Below are 24477 nucleotides of genomic sequence, written 5' to 3' on the forward strand. Positions count from 1 at the left end.
AGTTTAATGTAAGCACTTTCAAGGACCCGTGCTTGTTTTTCACGTACTTTCAAGTCATTGAATAGATGTGTCGGAAATTCAAGTACGTGTTTCAAGTACTGTCAAGAAGCGTGGGCACCCTGTCATGAAGGTCAATGGCACAGTACATGTATCTATTTACACATATGAATTCTTAGCATTTGTAGAGGTCGATGTTAAAGCTCCATTAGTTTCTATCATCGTGTTTTGTTTCTGCTGGCTCATTCAACCTTGAAGATGAGAAGACAGAAGTGTTTGTTCTTCCACTTTGCACATCAACTTCCAGACCAAGTTTTTAATTATGATGAAATTATATTTTAATCAATTTAATTAATAATATTTTAACTATATTAGTTTTCATAAGTTTTAATCTCGGTTTTATTTAGCTACATTTCATTGATTAATTAAATATTATTTAATCATGCTTTTTGTTTAATTATAATTGTAATCCGATTTTTATTGATTCATACTTTGATTATTTTATACTTATTATATATGTGTCATCTACCTCAGTGTTTGATTAAGTGTTTTATAATTTTATAAATATAATTAATAACTCGTGATTTATCTATTTATTATTATTACTTTTTTATTACATATTTTAAAGCATATTTATGACATTTTCTACAGGCCACTTGTCAGTTAGGAAGCTTTGTTTCTCTAAATGAATAAATAAATATTATTGTATGTTATTATCTATATAAATATATAGACTACTTCATAATACCATCTTCAAGTTCAGTTCTTTTATCTAGAATATCTAGCTAACCAAGCTGGTTCTTCTTTAATCTCATTAATAAACGCATGGGGAAAAAGACCTTGGTTGTAATTTGGATGATGATCAGTGGGATGTTGTATACAAATGTGTATCTTTTTCTAGTAATAAAATTACACGGTGTATCACCTTTATGTGTCAGCTGTAAGAAACATATGGGCACCATTATGCATATTTTTTGGAACTGTAAAAAACTAAATGAGTTTTGGGATTTTTGGGACTATACTTGAGTCTTCTGTGATGGTCATGGGAAAGAAATATCCAGAGTGAACTTGAATAAGCTATATATATATATATATATATATATATATATATATATATATATATATATATATATATATATATATATATATATATATATATATATATATATATATATATAATCAAAAGTGTTGGTCTGATTTCTTATGTATCTAGAAAATGTGTTCTGTTAAATTAGGACTTCATAAATGACATACTGTATTCTGAATATTTAACATATAGCTTAAAAAAGAACCCACACATATTTTTAGAAACCAGGAAAATTTTTATGTATACCCTTGTGCATAATGCCCATTTTTATCACACTGACCATTCATTTGCTGTTATTTGATTCCTGCTTTAATCAAGTTACATAAACTGGATTTGATGATGTAAATGTTTTTATATTTGTATACTCTGATGTTACTTAATGCTGAATAATCTTTTTGTTCATTTTGCATTTATTGTAAAATGATAAATAAATAAAAAACAATATGTAGATTTTTATCAGGGTTATTATGTGCAGACTAATCACTATAAATATGCTTTTATTTTGAGATAATTAAAACTAATCGTAAAATTAATTAATAATAGTAAAACATCTAAAAAAAACAAACAACGTAAAACTCTTTATCATTCATTACTGACGAAGCGGCGATAACAGGTGCGAGAGTGACATCTAGTGGACATCTGTTTAATCGCGTATTGGTAATAGTACCGAAATGTGACTCAAAATCATTAATTGATTGAGTCTTCTTGTAGCTGTCGCATAAACATGAGCCTTCCAAGTTTATCATATGAGCCCATTCTCAAACTACAGTTTTTCTCAATTGTTGTGGCTCAGTACCCGATTGATATTTCAAAACAATAGGTTTAGGTTTAGATCTATGAACAGCTAGCTTATTAATAACTTGCGAAATGTGTGAATATAGTAGTGAATGTGGTGAGTAATTGTCTGTAGTTTGGTCAAAAACTAATTGCATGTGGCTTGTTGATTAAAACTGTTGAGTCCATTCCCATTTAAACTGTCAAATTCTTCACAACTTCTCAATCATTTTTTATCGTTTAAGCCATTACACTCAAAACAATCCATTCAACTATCAAACATTTTTATGCATGTGTTTACACCATAAATATCTGACACTGAAATTGAATTTAATTTGTGCTAAATAAACAATTTGCGTTATCTATTTATCAATCAAGCATATACAGTTGAAGTCAGAATTATTAGTCCCCCTGAATTATTAGACCGCTTGTTTATTTGTTTCCCTGATTTCTGTTTAACGGAAAGAAGATTTGTTCAACACATTTCTAAACATAATCGTTTTAATAACCCATCTCTAATAACTGATTTATTTTATCTTTGCCATGATGACAGTAAATAATATTTAACTAGATATTTTTCAAGACACTTCTATACAGCTTGAAGTGACATTTAAAGGCGTAAATAGGTTAATTAGGTTAACTAGGCAGGTTAGGGTAATTAGGCAAGTTATTGCACAACGATGGTTTGTTCTGTAGACAGTCGAGAAAAAAAAATGCTTAAAGAGGCTAATAATATTGTCCTTAAAATTGTATTTAAAAAATTAAAAACTGATTTTATTCTAGCCGAAATAAAACATTTAAGGCTTTCTCCAGAAGAAAAAAATATTAGCAGACATACTGTGAAAATTTTCTTTGCTCTGTTAAACATCATTTGGAAAATATTTAAAAAAGAAGAAAAAAATTCAAAGAGGGCTAATAAATCTGACTTCAACTGTATATGAACTGCAGTAGTGGAAGAGCAATCTCTGGCAAGGCCAACAAGAGTGACAGAATGTCCACCAAGATTTTTTTTCGTGGATGATATTTTTCAAGTTTTTTGTTGTGTGTGTATTTGTGGTATCATATAAAATACGGTAATTGGACAAACAAGATTGCACTTTGCATGTGATACATTTGTACACAAATAAATGTAGTGAATAAATACAAATGTTCATTTTCTTCTATGTACTTTTGACAGATTTATTAAAATCTTAATTTCCATGATTGACTCTATTGGTGAAAAAACAATTAATTATTTTGAGCAGTGTGGCTCACACAATGACAAATACACTTTATCTTTTGGTGGCCTTGACCAAATTAACTTTTGAAGCATGAATGAAATGTTTTGGGTGAGTAACTACATTTTGCAGTCATGGAGTAAAGTTCTGAAGTTCCAGCAAACAGTTTTGAGATTTGGACATACCACCAGTTTAGAGAATGTTAAGTCTGTTTTGAAAAATATTTCTAAGCGATTGAGATAAACTGCAGTAATAATCTTGAATTGTGATTCAAAATCATTTAGTTCATGTTATAACATTGTGAAACAAAGAAACTAATTTCACAATATTTTAAAAATAAATAGAAGGAAAACAAAATAAAGCATTCGACTCACCTTACACAATGAGCTGTTACCTGTTTTACTGAGTCTAGCTGTCACTTAAACATAAGCCTGCAAGTTTATCATATGAGCACATTCGCAAATTACAGTTACATTTACATTGTCTTAACAAATGTCAAAACAGTTTGCTGGAACATGTCTGCAAAATGTAGTTACTCACCCAAAACATTTAAATTGTGTGTCGACCTAGCTGTCATGTCATTAATTTGGCCAAGGTCACCAAAACATAAAGTGTATTTGTCATTGTGTGAGCCACACTGCTCAAAATGATTAGTTGTTGTCATGTATGGAAATTAAGCTTTTTTAAAAAATCTAATATTTGTTGAGAAGAGTGAATACAAGAACAGTTGTATTTATGCAGTACATTTATTGTTGTATGAATGTATTACATGTAAAGTGCAATCTTACTCGTCCAATTACTGTATTTAACATTTCTTATGTATGTAACCATAAACAAAAAATACTACAAAATAGCATCCATGAAAAGCTGCAGTTCAGGATTGTGAAAGTTTTCCATTCTCCAAAAAAAGGAAGTGATTTTGCTGTGGATAATCTACATATGCTCCCAAATTTGATTGATTAAATACATGATGCAAACTTTATTGCAATTAGAGGTCATTTACCAATTTAGCAGACATTAATGTCAGACAATACAATACCACAATATCAGATATTTATGGTGTAAACATGTGCGTATACAAATGTTTGATAAATGATATTGGAATAGATTGTTTTGAGTGTGATGGCTTACTTACACGATGAAAAATGAGTTAGAAGTTGTGAAGAGTTTGACAGGTTAAATGAGAATTGACTCATCAGTTTAGATTAACAAGCCATATGCAATTAGTTTTGTCCAAACTACTGTATTTTCTGCTTTCACAAATATGCCAAAAGCATTTGCAATTTGCTTAAATCAATGAGAAATGACAATCTGATGTGAACAAGCCAATTGTTCAGCGATCTTAACTTTTGAAAATTTAAAATGTATAAATCGAGAATTGAGCCAAAGCAGTTGAGAAATACTGTAATACAATTGTTCACTTTGACACTGTCCAATTGAAGAATAAATCATACAAAATCCAGCCTTAGATTTGTTTCGACGTGTGATTTTGAGCATATTAAATTCCCTAGCTAAATTTAATAGATTTTTTTTCTTCTGTTTTTTTTACACATAACTCCACTCCTTGGTACTTAATTATTAACTAAAAGTCTCTGTCCGAGAGGGGATAGATGTAGCAAAAAGCTTTTTGAATTGGTTTAATTATTTCATTACTTTTTAACTATGATAATGGATATTTTATACAATTATAGTTTTAGTAAAAAGTAGTTTCAGTGTTTCAGTAAGGGAAAAGTATATATATTTTTTTGCATGCTCAGTAGCTCAGAAGTTTAAGGAGAAAAAAATAAAAGTATAACAAATGAATACAAATACATTTACCCAGTTAGTGATTTGATACAGATAAGGTTTCAGATTTTATTTTTAAACAGATCATATTTTCTTTTACAGTGAGGTTAGTTCTTCAGTTTGGTTTGATAGATCATTGAGACTTTTTTCCCTTGCTTTTAATTGTGGAATTAAAATATTTCAGAGATTCAAATATGATTCTTAACAGATTAACTCTCTTAATCTGTCAACATATATAGTGATCTTTCTTGGTGTATTTATTTGCGACTTGTTTGTCTGTTTAGCTCCTTGTGTTTCCTCTTTTAGCGGATTTGCATCTCTTGAATTTTTATGTCTTGTGATGTAAAATAATTTTCAATATTCAATTAATCAAATAAAATGTTTATTGCTTAAACCTGTTCACAGAAATCTCAAATAAAAGGTTTGAAGTTGGAAATTTTTTTCTCCAGAAAACAACAATTGTCAAAATAACAGTTTTCAGTTGTTGATGTTTTTCCATTAATATCTAAAAATGCTTTGATGACTTTGGCTATTCGGGCTGGGCTGGACTTTAAGATTAATGGCTTAAAAGTTTCAGCCTGAAACAAATGACAAATAAAATTACAACTACACCCTATAGAAAACATTAATAGCATGCAGAATGACGAGTTAAAATCACAGAGTGCAAATAACAAATGATGCAGATAACGTAAGTACAAAATGACAAACGACATAGTTGTTGTTATTATCACTACACTTTTGAAACGTACAGTTCGAATGAACCGATTCATGAAAATGACTCAGAGTCGGACGTGTCCCTCTTTAGCTCACGAAACTGAATCCAAATGTGTTAATATTCCAAGGAAAACATCCGCCGTTAGCATTTTGCCCAATAATTATACACACTTACAACATATAAAACCGAAAAATCTATCAATTCGCGCCGTTTCATTGCTGCACGTCTAGTCGCTGATGTATGATGCCATCGTACACTCATTTCAAACAGTGTGAAATCGCGTAATCCGCGCGCTAATTTTTGAACTAGAGGGATTCCTGAACGTTTGAACAAACACACGTACCTGGTCACGTGCCAGGGCTCCGATCACGCTTGCGCCAGAGAAACAAGATGGCGGAGAGTGCGGAATTGAAGGTAAAGTGTTACCCGCAAATTACTTTCGATACAGCCTATATACAATACCTGTTTAGCGATGCTTTTCGTCCGGCCTGTCCCCGTGATTGACATTTATTCGAGGCGACGCTGCGTATTAGATTTTGGTACGCTTGATGTGTTGTTTTGAAGCCGGTTAAAGGAGCACTGTTATTGTTGTGATGGATCCAGCTAGCTGCCAGCTAACCCGCACAGCTGTCTGCCTGCTGCTGGGAAATTAACCCTCCTCCACCTGAATTAAGATATCAGTGCCATTTATTCTTCTTTTAACGTTTAAGGGAGTTCGTCAAATGATTTATGGAGCGTGAGAAGAGTCAGTCGTAAGTGAGAAGCAGCATGTGGGTGGTGCGTAGGCTGCTAACAGGCTGGAGATTCGCTACTTTGACAGTTTGGACTTCTGGTAACTTGCTACATTTGTACATGTATATACAAACACACAACTAGTCAGTCGCTTAACCTAAATAGTTGGCTGTAAACATTGAATTTTTGTGGTCACGGACATGTTTGAACCTTTGAATTGTGTGTTTGTGATGGTCAGAAGCTGTCTTGTGTTTACAGAACAACAACCATCGACCACGGCCTGTTACTTTTAGTTTCTGTGTGTTTTAGTTTGAAGTTGGTGTTTGTTTAGCTGGTGTTTACATGAGGTTTTTATTGGGAAAGGTTGTGCTGTGAGATTGTTTGACCTGTACTGAGACCAGCCACGAAAAGCTTTTAATTGTGCTTTCTCTTGTTGTTTATTTTGGCATGAGCATTATTAGTGCCCCACCTGTGTTTTCTTGATATGATTATAATGATTGCTGGTGATAAAAAGCTGCACGTGTTTTGTTGTTGTTGTAAAAAAGTGTTACTTAGGAAGATGAACATTAAGACTTTTGAACTAGATGTGATTCTTTGGGGTTAAAAAAAACAGATAGAAAAAAAGACAAGTCCTGAAACTTAGATTTATTGTTTGTTATTCATGTAATAGTTGTTATAGTTTTTTCTCATCACAAAGGCTTTTTTTATTGTAATAACATTATAATCATTATACTATTGTAGCATTATTAGGGGTATCACCATTCAATGCATATAACAATACTGAATTCATAATGCAAAATTATTGTAAACCAAAATAAAAAATTGTTTGTTGTAGGGCTGGGCGATTAATCTGAAAGTAATCGAAATCGACATTTAGAACTTATTATCGATCAAATTTTCCCAGGACGATTTTTTCAATTACTTTCCCTACTTCTCATGTGACCCCGCTCTGTTAAAGGCTTTGGCTGATTTCTACTTCTGCGACCACTTTGCAGCTACAGCTGATCTCTGGTGAAGTTGGACGATCACTGAAAAAAATTATTCAAAGATGATTCCTTGGATTTACTAAAAATTTTTTAATGTTAAGTGATTGTAAACAATTTATTTGTGTTGAATTTAATCAAACAAATTAAGTTGAACATTATTAAACTTAATTTTTTTGTTTAAATTCAACACAAATAAATTGTTTGCAACAGTTCTGCATGCAACACTTTGAGCCTTACTTTGCACTACATTGACAATGATTGGATGCTGTGCCAGAGATGCCTTAAGACGTCATATAAAACTTGCCAGTGAACTATGAAGGCAAAAAAATAAATGAATAAATAAATAAAATAATTGTTCATAAATTGTAATCGAGTTTAAATGTTCAATTAATCAAGACTTTGATTTTAGGCCCAATCGCCCAGCCGTAGTTAAGGTGTGGTTAAAAAAAAAAGCATATAATGGACTTAAAATGCAAAATTGGGTATGGACTTGGGGTTGTGGACTTATTCACTAGTTGGTTTCATTTTCACATTCTTCAAATTTTCTTTAATATGCAGCTTAACCTATGCAGATTTTGGAAGTATATACAATAACTTAATCTATTTTCTCACATAAATGCATGCACTAGTTGCTATTGTGTACATTTGAGATGGCACAACTGATACGTTGTATATTAATCATTATATTTATTCATTGTGTTAATGATTAAATGGTTCTATTACATTTTTAATCATTAATTATTTTTAAAGCCTGCTAACCTTTTACTTATAGTAAAATAATTTTCCTTGAGGCTGATGCCTGTATTTTAAATGTCATTTGAAGTAGACACATCTTGTATCATTAAGCACGTAGTGATTAAACAAAGGTCATTATTAAAAAAAAAAAAAAAAAAGATAAATCGTGTGAATTTTTGGAAACTGACACCCCTAATTTGAATAGATTTAAACTTTGTCTTGGTCCCCAGTGTACAGGGCAGGGATCAGACCAGAATACAAATGTTTATGGTTTTGAAGCTGATTTATTAACTGATTTGCACTCTGTCACTAACTGTTTATAGGCTGTTTATGTTGCTAAAATTGGTTAAACTGAAAACGCACTGAAAACTATTAGTATTGCAATATATCTCAATGCATCATTAAACCATACTATGAGTATTTGTATGTATGGATAGATAGACAGACAGATAGATTTTAGATAGATTTTGCAAAGAGCATTGCAGGTTGAAGATAAACACTGATAAATATTTAATTTTCCACACTGATGATGAAAATAGTTAATAATATAATATAAATCATATGATAAAGAGATGGAAAGTATTAAACAAAACTAATAATCTAGTGTTGTATATCGCTGAAAAATATCAGCTAGCAGATTATAGCAAGCATGCGACAGTAGTGCACCAATATCAAGTACAATTACAAAAACAATTCTAGTTTGTAGCTTGCCACAATTTTACCACAAACCATGTATAGATCACATATATTTATTTCAAAGCTGTGTTATCAATTCAATCAAAACCCAATACAACAACAAATTACAACAAAGCGTTTGGCATCTGGGTTCTGATCCGGTCATGATAACATTGAAGTGTTTTATAAAGTTATTTAAAACATTGGGAAATTCTGCCAATACAATCTTGAATATGGGGAGTGGGTAATATGAGTAAAGACTGATTGAGGACAGTTTTACAGCAGCAACACTTGAATTGAATTGATCCCTCAAACTGGCAGATTTAACATTTATCATACACCACAGACTAGCAGAACACAACCGGAAGTTCAGCACTCATTTAGCAGAATCTTAATATTAATAATTTATCTTTAAATGATAACTACACAGAATGTTTATTTTTTCCCAGAATAAACTATTTTGTGTCTAATTTGATGTGGTTGTGTAACTGTCTCACTCTGCGATAAAACTGTGAGCAGTGTTTCTTCTGTGTTATGATTATGAAAACGTAGTGTAAGCTGTGCATTTTCGGTGTGGCAGTATAGAGGAGGCATTTCCTGTTGTTTTTGCCAACAAACACAAAGCCAGGAATATTGCTTGGGCACAATCTCGCTATAGGAAAAGGGAATTTGCTGCAGATATAAATATTTAAAGCTCACAGACTGTATTGACGTTTGAACTTAAATAGTTTAAATGTGAATTCAGTAACAAAACCTGGGCGGTCTTTTATTTTCCAGGATTCAGAGTCAGACACAGAGTGTTATGTTATGTTTTTTTAACTTCTGAATTTATCATCACTAATTGAAAGTCAGAATGTGCTTCATTGCTTACTGCATTAAATGTCAAACCCTTTAACACACGAATGTATGACATATTTTGAGATGTTTGATGACTTGATAAAATAAACACATGTTTTAATTCTTCCAATGTCAGCTTAGTTTAACATTATTTTTTGATTAAGGGTCCGTTAGCTCACTTAACATTTTAAAATATAAATTACACGCAGATTATAGTTGCATTTTAGAGGAGTATTATATTGTTTGTTTCAGTCAAAACAAAACTCTCAAAGCTTACCCCACTTCCTGGAGGTTAGTCAAATTGTTGTTGTTTTATTCATTAAAAGTCCTTTGTTAAAATGTTTATTGTTACAAATTTAGATGTTAAAGTCTGCATTAAAAAGGAAGTGTGTTTTCAGATTGCAATTGAAGATTACAGGGGTAATCTTAATGACATGCACTGAATCAAAACTAGCAATGCAAGCTAACAAAATCAATATGGTCATCATTATTCATTGTTTTATTTTTTATTTTGTAGAGCCTCTTTACTCAAATATTATTAGATCAAGAAAATGAACAATAATGAGAACAAATTTATTTACGATTTTATTTTATAAATAAAACAATAATAAATGCTGGCCAATCCAAATCCAAAAAAAAAAGTCAGAATCCTAAACTGAACAACAAAACAAACAATAAAAATGAACCTAAGATCTTCAGTGTGTACAATACTCAATCTAAATTTATTATACTAAGAAGGCAAAAATAGGGGGTGGCAAAACACTCAAAACTAAATGTAGCAAAACGTAAACTACCCTAGTACAAACACTATAAAAGCAAAAGTAAAAAATGTGTATTTTTCTGTAATCAGAATCACTTTAATCGGATGTTGACTTTGAGTGCATATGAGCAGTTTTTGTCTGCTACACATCATTATTATAACTTTGTGTGAATCCAGATTTGAAAATGCACAACTTGGAGTTAAATCTGGCCAAGCTTGATTTATATATGTGTGCCACATTTTTACAAATCCAAAACACAAGTTTTTACCTTTTTTTTTACTTTGAGGAAAAAACTAATTATATATTTTGTGCACAGGATGTCCAGGGCTTTATTATTTGACTGCATATAATGTTTGATTTAAGCACACAGTTAGCTTAGATATGCCAAAATTACTCACACAAGTCTATTAAAAGCAAACATTTAGACTTATCCTCACCCAATTCCTTTTATATATAATCAGATTGACTCATTTAGTAACTCCTCTTGCTGACATCTTCACCACTGTTATGTCATGAGTTACTTGCCCTCTCTTGTTACAAATAATGGTACAATGCTGAACGCATCGAGTGTGAAGGACTCCAGCAGAATCAGACACAAGCATGAAGCATCTATTTAATTTAGTCCCTACTTGATCTTGATCACTACAATCTTATTGCTTATTGTCTCAGTCACATAAATGCAGAAAAAATAATAATAATAATAAATAAGGTGGGAGGGTGGCTTCATAGCAAAAAGGACGCAGGTTCAAGTCCCGGCTGGGCCAGTTTGCATTTCTGTATGGGGTTTGCATGTTTTTCCCATTTTCACGTGGGTTTCCCCTGGGTAACATGCGCTTTAAGTGAATCGAATAAGCTAAATTGTCCTTAGTGTAGGAGTGCAAGATTGTATGGGTGTTTTTCTAATATTGGGTTATGCATCCACTGCATAAAACAAATGCTGGAATAGTTAGTGGTTCATTCCGCTGTGACAACCCCTGATAAATAAAGGACTAAGCTGAAGAAAAATGAATTATTTAATGAATAATAATAATAATAAATAAATAAAACCTTGAACTGTCACTTAATATTTTGAATATATTTTAGAATATTTTGTCTTGCCTCCTAAACACTGGATCCTGCATGGAAACAAACACAAAAGGGGCAAAAATATAAGTTTTTTTTTTCTGATGGAGCACAAACTATTTTCAAGGTTACCTGCAGGGTTCTCTCGGTCATTCAGAATTTAATAAAAATATAAAGCTACATTCTTTGTCAAGAACACTAGTTTTGAAGTTCTTTAATAATTTGATGGATTTTAAAGCAGTTTAAATGTTATAAACAGGACATTAAAAACACAGCGAGTTATTTTATCATCAATAAAGCAGCTCCGAAAAGAGAGTAGTGTCATTATTACTAAAAGTTTAGTTTAAAATCATAATATTCTGTCAGTACTGTAGTAAATAGTGTAAATAAATAGTTTAATAGCATCGTCAACTTAGTTTAGTACGTATAGTTCTAGTAAAAAGAGATTACAGGCACATTGTAAATGTAGACTTTTCTAATATACTCACTATGAAATCTGCACTGCAGCATTTTAGGAAGGCTTTCTCAGGATATGTAGTACTTATTTGTAGCTCCTGGTTTATCTAGCTTGTGTAAAAAACCTGTGTGCAGCATCCTGCTGTTTGCAGAGGTATATTTAGACGTGTTGTTTACAGACACAAGAGCCCATTTCCCATTGGGTTATCAGTATCACCGAGAGAGATGCCATTTGAGTGTGGATTCTCTTTAAAAAGATGTGTTATCCGTTGCAATTCGAATGTTTTGAGTTCATATTTTTATTCATAGATGAGTGACAGTAAAAAAATATTTGAAATTCAAATAAAATAAATGTTGTTCTATTAATTAATCTATTCATCAAGAAATCCTGAAACAACGTAACAATTTCCACAAACATGTTCAGCTATTGTCATTAATATCAAGAAAAGATTTTCATTGATTAACAAATTAGCTCATTTACATACTTTTTCACTGGTCATAACTTCGTTGTTAAACAGTCATCCAAGGAAAAATAATTAGGGCTGGACAATATATTGTTTCAACATTGATATCGCAGTGTATGCTTCCACAATAGTCACATTGCATGGATATGCAATTATATTTGAGCAATATCAGTTCAGAACACAAGATTTGTGGAGTCGCTAAGTGAATTTTAATAGTTTGCATGTTTTTAAGGCATGCGAAAGATTAAAGTATTCAAGCAAAATACCCTTTGCAAATTGGAAGTTTAATAAAGACTATAAATTCTTTCCAAATAGTGCTATTTGTTCATTTGATGAAATTGTAGATGCAGTATATCGCAATATATATCGCAGAAAAATTAAATATTGCAATGTCAGATTTTTCCAGTATCGTGCAGACCTGATTACCAATATTAAATTGCATATTCAAGCAGAAAACGGTTATTTTCTATCTGAACAGCTCCAGTCTTTTAAACAGTAGTGTAGGTGTATATACCCTGTAGCTGCAGACACTTAGGATTTCTTAGGATCATTTGAAGATACATGCTTTCTTACTCACTGAAAAGGTTTTTTTCTATGCAGATCGGGGGTTATAAAGCCCTCATGATGGGGATGAGCTCATCCTAATAACTGTTCAAATGTTATCAAAACATAACTACACCGTGAATCAAATAACACTTTCTTTTTAGTTAAAAGAAAAATCTGATTTAAAGAAGTTAGATTTCCAAATGTAAACGTACACACACATGAAGTGATTGGTGGTCTAAACCTTGTCTTTGCTGAAGATATGTGTGAAATTTGACCCCTGCATATTCTGTATATTGTGAAATAATATAAGATGTTGGCATTCAGTTTTATCTCAGAAATACGTCACAGTTAGACTGTTAATAACACTAAATGTTTAGTGAAAGCAGAGAAAAAAATCTATTTAGTCTGTTAGCATGCATACATGAAATATTTAGCATACAGAAATAGTTTCTTACAAGCTTTTGCATTTTGTGTTGCTCTGCTACTGTTTTTCTCTGTCGACTCGCACCTGACTTATTTGTTTGAGCAGTGTCTTGTGTATGAAACGGCATGCTTTAATGTAATGTTTATGGTAGAATTTACATCCGGTAATTTATTTTTTTTCCCATATTCTACTTCCTGCATCTCATATTTTTTTAATGTGTGCTGTGTAAAAAAGCCTTTTAGGACCAGTCATATGTTGTTGTTTTTACAGCTCTGGATAGAGCATGCAATTAGGTGTGTCATGGTTTGGTCATTTGTTTATCGTCATGTTGTGAACATGTCTAACTTCTAATCTTTTATTTGAAACCATGATTCAACAATGAAAAAACAGAGCATAGTCCTAGTTCCACAACCCTATTCTCTTGTATTATATGGAGACAGATCAGTCTCAAAAATAATGCCTTTAAAACATAATATTGCTCTGAATCCAATTTGTAAATTCAAAACACAAATCATCAGGGTTCATATGCCATTGAAAGCCTCAAAGTTGATTTTTGACATGGCATTTTTGGAAATGTTTTGGAAAAACATCAACACAGAATTTTGGAGAAGTTGCTTGACAAATATCTGTATTGTATTTTGATATATTAAAGTATTAATATTGGGTAAGTTTCAAATACGATTGCGTAGGTTGTCTCTTCACAAAATGTTCTCTGCTTGGGATAATAATATAAGGCATATTGCTGTTTCAGCTGTGCCTCTATTTTATTCTCATTCATTGTAATTCAAGCAACATTTTAAGTGTTGTGTCCAGAAACTAGATAAGATTCTGTGTGGGCGCTAAAGACTAATTTGTGCTATTTTTATGAGTCTTAAGACACAAGCCAGCATTTCTTAAATATGTTCACACAAACAGCAAGATAGCTGCTAGCTTTGCATGGTGAATGCAAGGTCTCAGGCCTTTTAAAGATTATATGTTGAAGCAAAGTGTGTATTATCATTTGCGTTATTTGCTGTATAGACTAACTCAGGTTTCAGAAGTCATGCAGAAATGAAGGGTTTTACAAAATAATGCTTAATTCAACTTTTAAAAGAAATTATCCTCACATGCGAGTTAAAGCTCTGGACTAGTGAGTGGCGCCATCTAGCAGAGCTGCTGAACCCACTGTATTCATTTTTACCATAGACTGAGTTTTATTTAACATTTTTTGCTCCAAGTAATTTCTGCTGATGTAAACAAGGGATTTTTATTATCAGCAATTAACCTATTGATATTAACAATATACATTTTTTAAAACAAATCCAAAATAGTCAGATTTGAGTAATCATAATACTTTGCATTGGGGCTGCGGTGATATTGGAAAAATCTGATATTGCGATTATTTTATTTTTTTTGTGATAAATATTGCCATATGAATACAGTTCTGAACCATCAGAAGTGAAAATTAAGAGTTTAAAGGAAATTATCTGCCAGTGGTGTAAGTAAAATAATCTTGTTTTCGCTTTAAAATGTAGATATTTGGACTAGAAACAAGTAAGAAATGCTTTGTTGCTGTATAAATCATATACGTTGTATGTACATACAGTGATTTAAATACAATTAGCTCCTGTTCAACTATAATTCGGATGTGCACATTGCGATTTCGATGCTAAAACGATATATTGTGCTGCCCGACTTTGCATTTTGTAATGGCCAAGTCAAGTGTAAAGCTTTTATTTTGAGGAAATAGTTTCTTATAGTATTTCTCCTCTTTCCAATGTTTAGTTAGGATTAAAATTGAGTTTTAATAGAGTTTATAATAAAAAAGTTTTTTATTATGAATGTAATGTTGTTATTTGTCGTGTTTAGTTTGTAATTTTGAGTGAATTGCATTTTTTGAGTGAACTCCATTTTAATCAGTAATTTTCTTTCATTATTATTCTACTTTTTGTGTCAAAAGGTAATGGTAGGGTTAGTTGTTTTTACTTATGTCCTTAGCCAATCCCATACTAGTGCTGTGTAAGCATTATCTAAATACATTTTACATAGATATAAAATAAATATAAACTACATAGATTGTCACATATTTTATGATATGCTGTTATAAATTTGAACATACATTTATTTTTTATCACGTATACTTTACATAAAACTTTAGATCATGAATATTTACCCGAAAGTCTTGGAAAAGTCTCGGGATTTTTGTAGTAAAAATGTGTATGAACCCTGATTCATGAATTTACTAGTAAAAAGCATAAATGCTCACACAATGCGTCTTGCCTAAATACAATTATTTATTATGCAAATATGTATATGCAAATAATTTTTTTATTGATTTCTATCACATATTTATGAATGATGTTATGCATTTATTAATCTTTGAATCTGCCTTTGAAAATCATCAATCATGCATGGAGTTCTTTGAATTTATGTGCTGGATTTTTGAGACCTACTTTATTTTTAAGATTCATAAACTTGTTTTTTAGATGATATTTTGACTGATTGTGTTAAGCTTTTAATCTACCAATCAAAACACTCCTTACTGAACAGACTCAGCAAGCCCTACTCTACACTTGTACTATGCATGCAGTAAGTTGTAAAAAACTTTAGTATTACATACACGGGGATCATTTTACTTGTTCAGGATACCAGGGTTTTAAACCGTTTCACGACAAATGTAATCCTGTTGTAATAGAATTTGTCTAATCTATGAAGTTATTTGTTGTGTGTATGCACTGTGCGTATATGTAATATTTCTGCTTTTTTTCTTGTGGATTCATGAATTTGTGTTTAGAATTTACAAATTGGATCTTGTGAATGTGGATTGTTCTGTTGGCCAAAACTTTTCAAATAGCAATCCACTTCTCATGAGATTTCATGTTAAAAATGTAACTGCATTTAACAAAGGAGCTTTTTGGTTATTTAGTTGTTAAACAACACGTTGAATTGAAAGTTGTTTTATATTATTTAGTGTTTCCTCTAGAATTTTTTCCAGCTGTGGCGACAGGTCTCTTACTCAAATCTACCAACAACCTATGGCGTTATTTTATTGACAAATGTAGAAATGTCTTAAGTGCAGTATTACAAGTCGAGATTTAATTTATGTAATACGAGCATGCAAATCTCTTTCTTGCACACCGACTTTTTCTGCTCGTGCACAAAACTTCTTGCACGCCCTCAAATATACGCTGCTGAAGTGCGATTTAGTGTGTTTATATAACAAGTATGTCTCCAGCATTTATAAGATTTGCTAGGATTATTTATCAATCTCTCCAATAGACCTACAGAACGCCATTATTGCATCCTGAAGTAAATTGAATTGGCCATAAACTCCAGAAAGATAAAGTCATTGTATGCTGAACTACAGACCTTTATCTATAAATAAAGTATAATTATGGAAACTGTGTTCATCATAACTGAAAGCTATGTCGCGTTTGCTGGCCTCACGCATTACGCACCTGTCAGTCAGCATGTCACCTTAAAGGGTTAAACAAATAACGCACAGCACTATAAGGTTACAGAAAAGCTTGCACTGTTACAATTCACTCACCTTTTAATCCATTTTGGTGTGATTAAAACCCATTATTAAAAAACAGCAACAACAATGACTAAATGTTTTGAATGAGAAGCTGTCATGTAGCCGTGGCGGGATGAATTTTGGTGTGGCGCCCTGCCATGGCAGAATGAATGTAGCGGAAACTATGTTATTTATTGGGGAAGGTTTTGGTGGCTTATTATTACCAGGTTTTCTACAGTAATTTACTTAACTAACCAGCTCTTCAAATTCTTTTTGAAAGCATTAATTGATGGACTACAACCCATTAGGGTTGTCATGATACTGGAATTCGATACCAATTGGTACTGAAATTTTTAAAATGTCCTTTTTCTGCGAACATATGAGCAATGTTGAGCACATTGTTAAACACTGCTGATTTGCTCAACAGCAATGACTGTGATTGGCCATGATGTTACGGAGTATAAAAACAAATACAGGGACAATAGTGCATTTCAAAGTCACATTAATCAGCTGGTTTGTCTATAAGCTGACATACGAGTGATCCGCTGATGAATCACAGCGTGAAAACGCTCCAGTGTCCATGCATCTGTGTTTACACTCAGTAAACAGCAGTGAATCTGGTGAACTGATGACATTCAAGGGCAATCAGTCATTGCTGTTGAGCACATGAACACAATAGCAAATCAGCGATGTTTAAGAACGTGCTCAACTACGCTTAAATGTTTACGGAAAATTGACCTTTTTAAAATTCAGTATCTAATGGTAACGAATTCCATTATTGTGACAACCCATGAATCGCAAACTATGACAACGGATTTAAAAAAAATTAATTTATACAATGCTCCAAATAAATTCATATTTCAGATAAAATCTAAAAGAAAAAGAAAAACTGCACAACTGTATATTTATTTGTACATTTATCATTATTTTAAACGTTTCATTTTACATGCAAAGTGTAGTAGTATCTTATCAATTAATTATGTGTGAATATGGATGATACAAAATTATAACACATTATAAATAAATTTAAAAAAAAGAATTAGCAGGAAAATACAGGGCAGTTTTATGTAAAAGCATTTAATTTGGTGGCAAAACACATAGAGATGTGACTTTATTGCTGAAGATATGTCACTTTACTCACAGCTCAGGCATTGATTTGCTCAGAGTGAAATCATCCTTGGAGCAGGTTAGCCATGTCAAGTTAATCATCATGACAATGCAATCAGTTCATAACTAACCCACCTTCTTTAGTTTGTTCAAACTAAATAAATTATTAAACTAGACTTCAGGCCTCAGTCTGTTCCATGTGTTCTTCACGAATTTGCCAAACTTTAAATGTATTGGACATCTCCTCTAGGTTTTCACTGGGGGCCGATGAGAGCGAGAGCCTCATCACCAGTGAAGCTTGTTTATTTGTGTTGGGTGGAAATTAATAAAGGGTGTTTGTGTCAGTATTTGTGTGAACAGTCCAGTTGGCACTTGGTTGTAAACTGGGGAGGGGACTCTGGTCTCTCGGAGGTGGAGAAATCTGAGCCGCTGCTGGTCTGCGGTTCTCTTGTTTTCCCTGGAGCTGTGCTTCACTGCTTTTGTTATGAAAGCTCACTGGCCCAGACTCAGCCTTGATCTTCCCTTCCCCCACTCATTCACCCTCTTCACCTCTCTACTTGCCCATAGATTTAATACAATCCAAATGCTGCTATACCACCAACACAGCCTTTTATAGTCTCTCAGAATATCTAGAAACAACCGAGGAGGCAAAGTTTGCAAGCGGTTTTGATCCCACACACATGTAGGTGTTAATGTTCGCACATGTGATCTGTTTCATGAGGGTCATCACAATTTCAGGTCTGCACTGCCTTCTGAACAACACGATACAGATATTAGAAGAATATGTTTCTGACCAGATTTGCATGGGGTAAACTGAACCTTACTGACGTGTCTTTTGGGCAGATTGACTGTGCATGGCTTATGGCTTATAATGAAAGCTTGTTTAAGACTGAGCCTAAAGCTAATTTAGTCCTAGCTGGCCTACATTGTGTATATAAGGCTTCTAAATCATTATTCATATGGAGCAGAGTAGATTACCTTGTTTTAAATCACACTCGTTGAATGTGAGGCACCTGAACATTAGTTTTCTTATAAGTTTGGTTGACTGATAGAAAATAAACCATGACTTTGGGATTTCAGCTTGTTCACTGCCCAGCAGTTAGGATGTTTTAAACTAGAGCTGCATAATATAAAAAAAAATTCGGCAATATATATTGCAATTATGAATACAATTTCAGCAGATGATTTAATATCTCTATTTGGAAAGAATTTATAATGTTAGATTGATTGGGATGATTCTGCAGTGGTAGTGCATCTCTGTGAAGGCTAATAAACAATCTATAAATATAGTAAAGAAAAGTTACACATGAAATAAACGGTGTTTTATCATTTTCCGATTCTAACAGTATTCGGATGTAGTGATTTATTAATAATAATAATTCAAAAAAACGAATCGCTACTAAGTTACAAATGGTACAATTTCTTATACCTGAATGCTTTTAAAATCATTACACAATCACTTAAAAACACATGCAATGTTTAGCTTGAATTATAATTGATCATTTGCATGTCTTGCGATGTGATTACATTGCAATATCGATGCTGAAGCGATATATTGTGCAATAGTATTTCAAACTGATAAAAAAATTATAAAGACATTTATAATTTGATACATTTATTTTCTTTTTAAAAATTCTATTCGTCAAAGAATCTTAACACATGCGTGAACATTATTTCCACAAAAATAGCGGCACAATTTTGTACGTCATTAAAAGCTGTTGTACCAAAACAGAATATTAGAATGTCATATGATCCTTCAGAAATCAATGAAGATTTGAGTAAATCTGTGGGTTTACTAAGGCTGGGCGATAAAATCGGTATTGATATTTATTTATTGCAATATAGTTTTATTAAAATGTGGCTGCTGATCACGCGCTTTGGAAGCAGAGCCAGTAAGCTAAGGGTGTAAGGTTTTTTTTCTAATGGAGTTGCGTTACTTGTACGACGTGCACATAGGAGTGAAATACACATGTTGTGCAAGCGACACGCGTGATGCATGCACATTTTCCAAGTACACCTATATGATATGCTTTGAGCGTACCGCAATTCATCCAAGTAGAACTTACCAAACTGCTTCACACTTTGAATGAAATAAAACATTTCTGTAATAACGATAGACTAATTACCTCAGAGTGTGCATCTAACACAGTGCATCTAAACTCTGCATTGCTTTATCTTTTCTCATTGCACACACTTCCTAAAATTTTATTTAGCAAGTTTAAGAGTATTTTGTTGTTTGACTGTTAAAACTATTTGACTTGGTAATGTTAGTAAATTAAAAATAGGGATGCATCGATCCTAATACTTGGATCGGATTTCGGTTCGATACCGCATATTCTGTGTAATTTATAAGCCAAAAAAAGCCACGAAGGTAGCCTATTATACTAACACTAGAAAGTTGTTATGTAGGCTACTATATCCCAAATGTTCTCAAGCCATTCTAAAGTTTATTGTGAATTATATGAATGTTCAAGGGGTTAAATTCATGTTCAGTTCACCACTTACTGCCGCTGTGCCTGTCAATCATTCTCCATTCATTCACAATTAAAACTGTGTGCTTTTGTGACAACACCAAAAACTTTTTCCAAGACTATTTGTTCCTGTTAATTTAAGTAATCGGTGGAGAAATGCATTTAGTTTTACATTAAATGGCTACATTTTGGCCTGCAACATATAGAGATCATTGCTATTTCTAAATCATGCACTGTGTCTGTTAGATCAGCAGATCGCATTCACAACACTAGAGAGGGTTATACCTACTCTTCACACACAAAGTAGGCCCACCTGAAACATTTAAATCAAAAAAGGCTTAATAATACATTGGACAGATTCTCAACGCACTGATTTCTTCCCTTTGTGCTGCTGTTTTAGAAGCGTCCGTATAGCCGAGGCCTGCTCGCTGTCTTTTAGTTATGCAAGCGATTCATTCAGGCACCGGCTGCACAGACTCAACATGCGCCGCTCCATAAGATTAGTCTTACAATAAGTTTATGTACTCTCATCCTTTAGATTGAGTTTATTCTTCCGAAGAGAATACTTTAAGTGCTGCGAATAGTTTGTAAAGCCTGGCTCATTGTGATCAAAATAGTTGATTAAATTATTAAAAGTGAAACTGACGGACGCATATTAATTGTCATTAACAGAAAATAATTTAGCCTAATATAGGCTACTCTCAAACTGTGAATATTTCTCTGTCATTTAATATATATATATATTTACATTTTAATTAACAGACCAGTTTGTCTGAAACATAAAAGCAGACCTTGTTTGAACTTCACCTCAAATCATCTTGTTTATTTTGTAGATAACTGACCAACAAAAATACATTAAAATAACCAACAAATTATACCGAACGAAATTCGTTTCATAAAGACAAAAAATAAATTTTCTGACATTTTTCAGGCGAGTTTAGGTGGGGTAATGTTTATTAAGTAAAACTGGCCTCAGACGGTTTTATTTAGTCTGCTTCAAACCTGCAGGAAAATATCAGGCTGATTAATTTACCTACGATTAGAGTCAGTAGTGGTACCCTATTACAGATTTCAAAGAAAAATCTTAATATAAAAAAAAAACAAGCTGGACCACAACAGATTATTTCAATGTCATAATGAGTGCTCAAATAATGTAGCCAGTTATAGCAAGCGTCATGTTTAGTTAGATTGTGCCATCTGTCATATACATGAGGCTTTTAGGTCTGTTATTTTTTTACTAAAGAAGATTGATTATTTGAGTTTATCACCAGAACTATAGAAACTATATTATGGTAATAAAAGAAATAAACAAATAAAAAATCACCACAGGATCAAATCGGTATCGGTGTTTACTCAAAATTTTGGTATCGAGATCAGATCGGTTCTAAAAACAAAAAATGGTATCAGTGCTTCCCTAATTAAAATAAAGTGGTTAACTGAAAAAAAACTAATATACCTAAATAAATTTTAAAAAAATTGTCAATAATTATCGATACTGAATGATATGAAGTTGCATCTCTTGTCATTGTCCAATCAAATAAAAGCAGAGCCGGGGCTTCCGTTGAGGTAACAGCAATGTTTATGTTGTCAAGACTACTACAGATAGTTTTAAAGATGAAGGAAAGACTAGTGTCGGTCGCTGTTTTGAGTTATTCGAAGATGTATAATTTCTTCTTTCTGAGGGTCTCTGGTGCGCCTCACATTCTCAGAGCAGAAAAGCGTGATCGGCCCATAAAGCTATTTAAATATTTTCAATTTTTCTAAATTTTACCGTTTACTTTTAGTTTATTAGCAGATAAATGTGACCTTGGTGAGCATTACTAATTTGAGCAGTTTTACTAATAAAAATGCTAATATTTCCAATTAGTTTTACAAACATGTAAACACTTAAACTGTTTAGATAATTGCCTCATCAATCATAATTTTGGGGTTTAACTATACTTAATCTAAATAGATGATCTCTTAAGTCATAACTTTACTCCTGTTTCCTCTTTTTTTAACACAGCAAATGGTGATGAGCCTCCGTGTCTCAGAGCTTCAGGTTCTTCTGGGATATGCAGGCCGCAACAAACATGGAAGGAAGCATGAACTCTTGACCAAAGCGCTACATTTGTTGAAAACGGGCTGCAGTCCTGCCGTGCAGATGAAGATCAAGGAGCTCTACCGCCGACGCTTCCCCACAAAAATGGTGTCCCCGACAGACCTCTCTCTCCCCGGCATACACTCCAGCTCTGGAGGGGCTTCCGCAGGCCTGCCAGCAAGCCTCACACAGCTGGGATATGATGGCCACGGCTCACCGTCTCTACTACCTGTCGCACTGCTTGGGCCAAAACATGAGCTGGGCCTGCCCCACCTGCCCTCCGCCCTTCACCCAGTCCATCCAGACGTCAAGCTCCAGAGGCTGCCCTTCTACGATGTGCTTGATGAGCTCATCAAACCCACCAGTTTAGGTGAGTAAGAATGACTTGAAAATGTTTTTAAAAATGTGTGTTCGTGTAGCTGTGATCAGGAACAAGGATAGAGTGTGGAAACGGGAAGGGATTTGAATAAAGTTCCAATGTAAAAAGACAGCTAATTTGCACACCAGCAATGACAGATGTCAAAAGTAGCAGTTACAGTGCTACTGAGAGCTGAAAGAAGATGATCTGAAATCCATATTACTTTAGGGCTGGGCGATACATCAAATATTATCGATAATATCACAACAATTTTGTTGATGATTTTGAAATATTGCACATATCGAATAATTCAAATTCAAGCTCAGCTACTTTCCCAAAAGAATGCACCGATCATCCAATATTTTGTCCCTCTTAAGCATTACCATGTGTAAAAGAGACGTGAGGTGAGGGAGGGTCTTATTTGACACATTTCCAAAAGAGGAAAAAGACTAGGGAGGAGATGATGAATTAGTCCTCAGAAGAAACACACATTCTGTAAATTGGGGGTGGGCGAAAAACTCACTGTTTAAAATACACTGTTTATAAACTCACAATACATTAGGTCCCCATTTGCATTGCTGTTTGTGGCGGCTATAAAATAAATAAATGGAAATTATCCACATGCATGGTAAGCTGCATATCATGTTTGTTCATTTCTCTCTCACACACAAGCATTTGTTTCAAAAGTGCAGAATATATAGGCCTATATTGTATTTATTTAAAAACACACTTTAATGTTTAGGCATTTTGTTTTATGAGATAACTGGCAACGGTTTAGTACTCTACACATTTGAGCCTAAGTATCCACACACACACACACACACACACACACACACACACACACACACACACACACACACACACACCGAGAATACCATTTAAGGTGGATAATAAAAAAGGACATTCATCTATCTTTCTATCTATATCCATCCATCCATCCAACCTAGATTTTACCAGAGCTCTGTATTTGTTGACATGTTATAACTAATTTGTATAAAACTGAGTAGAATATATTATTTTATAGCTATCGAGAAAATAATTGCGAGGCTGAAAGAAAATTTGCTACGAAGAAGCATTTGGAAATCGCGAGTGGTTTCGCTTTCTGTATTTCAATTCATCTTTATTTCTATGTTGCTTTTACAATGCAGATTGTGTCAAAGCACTTAACATGAAAGTTTATAGTAAATTGAACGTGTCTGTCCAGTTTTTTTTGCCTGATCTTGCTGCGCATCTATATTTGAAATAAATTTGCAGACCTAGTAAATGCAAAAATGTCTGTATATATTGGATATTGGAAAAATCGAGATATAATTTTTTCATTTAGCCCTATATACCACTGGTCCAAATTCTGGTAAAAACGTTTTTTTACAAACATGTTTTGTGTTAGTCTGCCACACCAAACCACCCACCCACCCACACCAAAAAAACTTTAAGCAATGCTTTTTGGTTGGTGCACTTTTAACATGTCTCAAAATGATGACAATGAGGGATGATCGAAGAATCAGGGGAGAGACTTTCTAATGCAAAATAATGCAATTATTATGACTCATTTACAGTAGTGTACAGGGTTGGATTGAACAAGCCCTCTCTCATGAATTAATGTGTAGAAATGCTCTAGATTAATTATATGTGTGTACTCTACTGTCAAGGCAGCCAATCACCGCTCCAAATTAACATGTATTTCATGACATAGTTGTGTATGTCTGTTAAAA

General features: G+C 33.1%; 1 protein-coding gene across 2 annotated transcripts in view; it reads left to right on the forward strand.

The window, feature by feature from the left end:
- Window positions 1–5954: 5954 nt before the first annotated feature.
- pias1b (protein inhibitor of activated STAT, 1b) overlaps window positions 5955–24477 on the forward strand; it is a 35757-nt gene continuing 17234 nt past the window's right edge. The window contains exons 1-2 of one of the 2 annotated variants that reach the window (XM_073930307.1): window positions 5955–6407; window positions 22333–22777. In XM_073930307.1, the coding sequence (XP_073786408.1) occupies window positions 22336–22777 (442 nt within the window). In that variant the 5' untranslated portion in view covers window positions 5955–6407; window positions 22333–22335. The remainder of the gene's footprint in view (window positions 6408–22332; window positions 22778–24477) is intronic. The other variant, XM_073930306.1, reaches the window with a different exon arrangement.

Source organism: Danio rerio, chromosome 18, assembly GCF_049306965.1.
Source record: "Danio rerio strain Tuebingen ecotype United States chromosome 18, GRCz12tu, whole genome shotgun sequence".
NCBI classification, from domain to species: Eukaryota; Metazoa; Chordata; class Actinopteri; order Cypriniformes; family Danionidae; genus Danio; species Danio rerio.